General features: G+C 40.5%; 1 protein-coding gene across 5 annotated transcripts in view; it reads right to left on the bottom strand.

Moving 5' to 3' along the window:
- Positions 1–4,489, bottom strand: part of LOC126374176 (PX domain-containing protein kinase-like protein) — a 94,224-nt gene that overhangs the window by 82,269 nt on the left and 7,466 nt on the right. For 2 of the 5 annotated variants that reach the window (XR_007567408.1, XR_007567407.1), the window contains exons 9-11: positions 4,238–4,318; positions 3,138–3,237; positions 2,014–2,442 (exon numbers count right to left, since the gene is read on the bottom strand). Coding sequence is in view for 3 of the 5 variants with exons in the window: in XM_050020663.1 (XP_049876620.1) it covers positions 2,288–2,442; positions 3,138–3,237; positions 4,238–4,318 (336 nt within the window). In the remaining 2 variants the exon portion in view is untranslated. Of the gene's footprint in view, positions 1–416; positions 2,443–3,137; positions 3,238–4,237; positions 4,319–4,489 lie in introns of those variants that run through there. The other 3 variants (XM_050020663.1, XM_050020661.1, XM_050020662.1) reach the window with 2 other exon arrangements.

Genomic DNA, 4,489 nt, shown 5'->3' with positions numbered 1-4,489 from the left:
GTAAGTAACCATGAAAATTTAATCTGAATTTAGGCACCAGTCAAAAAAATACTGCCTATATCTAAATTAAAATATAGCTAGTAATATAATATTAACAGGACTTAAGATAATTTTGTAGTTATCTTCAAAATGCTTGTATGTGATCCTACTTTTAAGTTGCTAGAATATTTAACTGTTCGTTTTTTTTTTTCAATTATAAGTTAATTATGTTATGCTGTTAGTTCATTATTTTAACGGATTATGTTAACTCTTTGTCGCTAGAAAAGCGCAATTATTTTTATGTCTCATAATATAAAATCTGTTTAAATTGTAAAACAGAAATAATTAGTTGATTAAGTTTAATAAAAGGTGAATTTCAATATTATGTATGTTGTAATTATTGACATTAATGGTAATTAACATAATAAATAACAAAGTGATTACTAAAACTGTATATTCTCTTTACTTACAACAAAATATATTAAACATTTATAATTTATATATCTTACACTTATATTAAAGCTCCTACATAGATGATAATTTCAAAACCTAACCCAATATGAGACTGACCAGCCCATTGTATCACTTTATAAACATACGTAACATCTATGTGAAAGATCTCATAGTTACAACAACTTAAATGCTACAATAATAATGCATTTTCAGTATGAATCCTTATATGTAAAACGTTTATTTGTTCGGAATAACAAAATAAATATGTATAACTAAATTATAACTAAAAATAATTGCATTCATCGGTTTGTATCCAAAATTGTACTGAATACTTTACGTCAATTAACTTTCATATTTACACAATTTACAAACATATAATACAAGTTTTTTTAATTAATATTACAGACAAAGCTACACAAAAAGTCCAGTAGAAAATATACAATTTCGTGTTTTCGAGATCTGAAATTATTATATTTATAATTTTTACCTCGTTTCAATACTTTTTATTTCGTCAAGTTTGATTTATTCAACACCAGTAATTGCCTTAATGGCCGCATTATGAACGTATATTAATGAACGTATATGCATGTACTGAAAAGATTACATACTCGTAAATGTATTCACCGCGCACTATTTATACTAGTACACTGTTAGACCTGGGGAATTATAAAGCCCACATGAAAGCAATTCATCTAAAAAGCAATACTGCAATTTGACATTTGCGCAGAGAAATCTTAAGTGCACAATGTCAATAAATTGCTTCAATATGGCCTTTTCAGTCCCCCTCTTAGTGGGACAGATTCTGTCAGACAAGCTTCAATTTTATACTACATGTACACGGAAAGTGTTTTTTTTAATAGGGGGCAGAAAGTTGCGACATTGCTGCCTTACAAATAAGCGGCAGGGAAAACGGTGTGAAAATCAATGTCTTAAAATATCGGACCTCTCCAACGAAAGAGAGATCCGAATGTATCTGTCGAGGAAATGTAGGCCCTAAGCCAAAATTTGTTCAGGTTTCAGACTGGCTATTTCATCGCCAATTGTCGTTGTTAGAGTTGAACCACATCTGTCACCACCTCGTCTCTCTCGCTCTAGCAAATGACGGTTCTGAGTAACAGAAGTGCTGTGAGGTGCTGCCAGGTGTGGTTTAACCCTTAACGACTATATATGCAGTACTTTTTAGAACTTAAAATTGTTTAGCTACTTTATTTTATCGCGTTTTAAAGTGTCCACTGAAATGGCTGACAATATATTCCTGAGCTGATACATATTTGGATGAGAACGTGTTTCTCTAGGAAATAACTTCAAATAGGCAAATGACCAAACACTGAAACTAAGGATTAAAAAAAAACACTTAAGAGAGAATTACTACGTCAAAGTTCCAACGTTTCTCCAGTAACAGGTAATTACAGGCGTGGTAGATATTACTTCTCGCAAGCTATAAAACAGCCTCCGTGGTCTAGTGGTTAGAGCGTTAGGCTCACGATTTGGAGGTCCGGGTTCGATTCCCGATGGGGACATTGTCGACATCACTTTGTGAGACTGTCTTTGTTTGGTAAGGACTTTTCAGGCTTGTATCACCTGATTGTCCGAAAAAGTAAGATGATTCCGTGCTTCGGAGGGCACGTTAAGCCGTTGGCCCCGGCTATTAGCCGTAAAAACACCTCCACCAACCCGCATTGGAGCAGCTTGGTGGAGTATGCTCCATACCCCCTCCGGTTGATTGAGGGGAGGCCTGTGCCCAGCAGTGGGACGTATAAAGGCTGTTTATGTTATGTTAAGCTATAAATAAACACATTCTATTGAGACATCTATCGCGTCGCGCGCTACATATGCAACTAGTGGATGGTATTAGCTAGAGGTGTTCGTTGTACCGGGAGTCGGTGCGCGCGAGGCGGGTCTTGTCGAAGGAGCAGATGGCGCCCAGCAGCGCCGACCGCGCGTCGGGGCTCGCCGCCGCCGGGGTTGCCGACCCGTTGCCGTTGGTTTCCGCTGCCGAAATACATGTCACTACATAAAACATACAACACAACATACATAGTTGGACATAGAATTGAAACGGGATATTAATGAGAGACTTTCCAGGCTACGATCATTGTTTTTGGCGCGAAATACAGTTGTAGCGAATATGGAGGAGTTCGAGAGGAAATGTAGACTGAACCAAAGACAGGCTCAACTGGTAAGATTCATTTGCTATTTCCTTTTTGTACTTACATTGTACCTATTTAGTTCAATTCGAGCGTTTTTGCTTTTCCCGACACGATATACGACAAAACAAATGTCAAATAGCAATATTGCTTTCTTAGATGAATCGCTTTGATGTGGCCATTCTAACCCCCCTGTTATACTCACTAATTCCTGCATACATATAGGGTGTTAGTGACACCGTAACGAATACTGAGGGGGATGATTCAGACCATGATTCTGAGTTAATATCAAGTGTATGTTACTTTTGGGTGACCACAAAAAAAAAGTTTTCATCTAGAGCTCGTCCGTGCTTCGGAAGGCACGTTAAGCCGTTGGTCCCGGCTGCATTAGCAGTCGTTAATTACCATCACTCCGCACTGGGCCCGCGTGATGGATTAAGGCCCGATCTCCCTATCCATCCATAGGGAAGGCCCGTGCCCCAGCAGTGGGGACGTTAATGGGCTGATGATGATGATGTATGTTACTTTATATAGTTGGTGTTTAGTGGTTCAACTTACGAGCAACAGGCGGCGTGGGCGAGGACGCAGTGCTGGCGCTGTGTGACGGCGCTGCGTCGCCCAGGGACGAGGTCGACTTCCACACGCTCTCCCGCTTTTTCTACAACGAATTATAAACACAAACGATTAGTTTGATTGGTTTCTAAAAATCATCGCCTAGCCAATCATCATCAGCCCATTAACGTCCCCACTGCTGGCACGGACCTGCCCTATGGATGGATAGGGAGATCGGGCCTTAAACCATCACGCGGGCCCAGTGCGGATTGATGGTTATTAACGACTGCTAATGCAGCCGGGACCAACGGCTTAACGTGCCTTCCGATGCACGGAAGAGCTCGAGATGAAAACTTTTTTTTTGGGGTCACCCATCCTATGACCGGCCTTTGCGAAAGTTGCTTAACTTCAACAATCGCAGACCGAGCGTGATTACCGCTGCCCCACCGAGCTCTTCAAACTCCTCGCCTAGCCAATAGAGTTGGATTATTTATCGCCTAACGCGCGTTATATTTAAGGATCCGGATTCCTTTCTCGACACTATCGAAAATCACTTTATGAGACTGTCTTTTGTTTGGCATTCTGAATCACCAGATTGTCTGAAAAAGTAAGATGATTCCGTGCTTCGGAAGGCACGTTAAGCCGTTGCCACTAGCCTAAACGCCTCCACCTACCCGCACTGGGGCAGCGTGGAGTATGCTCCATACCCTCTCCCGTTTAATGAGGTGAGGCATGTGCCCAATAGATACAAAATTAGTTTACACAGATAAGAGCACCCACATCACTGTTATACTAGAAATAAAACCTGCGGGCCTAGCACCGTAAGCACGCGACTCTTTCTCGCCGCGATAGAGATCGTCTGTCTCTTTCTGTGCAGTACTGTGAGAGAGTGACGGGTGACGTATGTCGAGGCGAGAAAGAGTCGCACGCTTACGGTGCAGGTATAGGTATGTAGTTCTCACGCTCGAAGTGGTGCGGAAACCCACTAGGAGGTATATGACTTAACCTGTATTCGGTATTCCCTTCATCGTTGGATGGTAAGTAATAAAAAACCGGGCCTGTCAAATGTTCAAAAAGGGATAAAGCTAGGTGATTAATTCTCTTACCGCTCTTCGTTTCTGCTTCCGTAACTCCTCTTCAGAGCTGAGTATTTCCTGTATACGCACCTCCCTCTTTGTACTTCGCACCTTGAAGCAACATGCAAACATTACGTAAAAATAAATGACAAAATATAAAACTATCAACATAACTAAATCTGTCAATGGTGCTGATTCCTGTACAAACCATCTAATTTTAAGTTATACCTGTTATTTTCTTATTCGCTGAAAAGGAAAGGGACGGATGATTGACAACTGTTA

The sequence above is a fragment of the Pectinophora gossypiella genome, chromosome 17, assembly GCF_024362695.1.
Source record: "Pectinophora gossypiella chromosome 17, ilPecGoss1.1, whole genome shotgun sequence".
Classification (NCBI taxonomy): Eukaryota; Metazoa; Arthropoda; class Insecta; order Lepidoptera; family Gelechiidae; genus Pectinophora; species Pectinophora gossypiella.
This window is presented reverse-complemented; position numbering and strand designations above follow the sequence as displayed.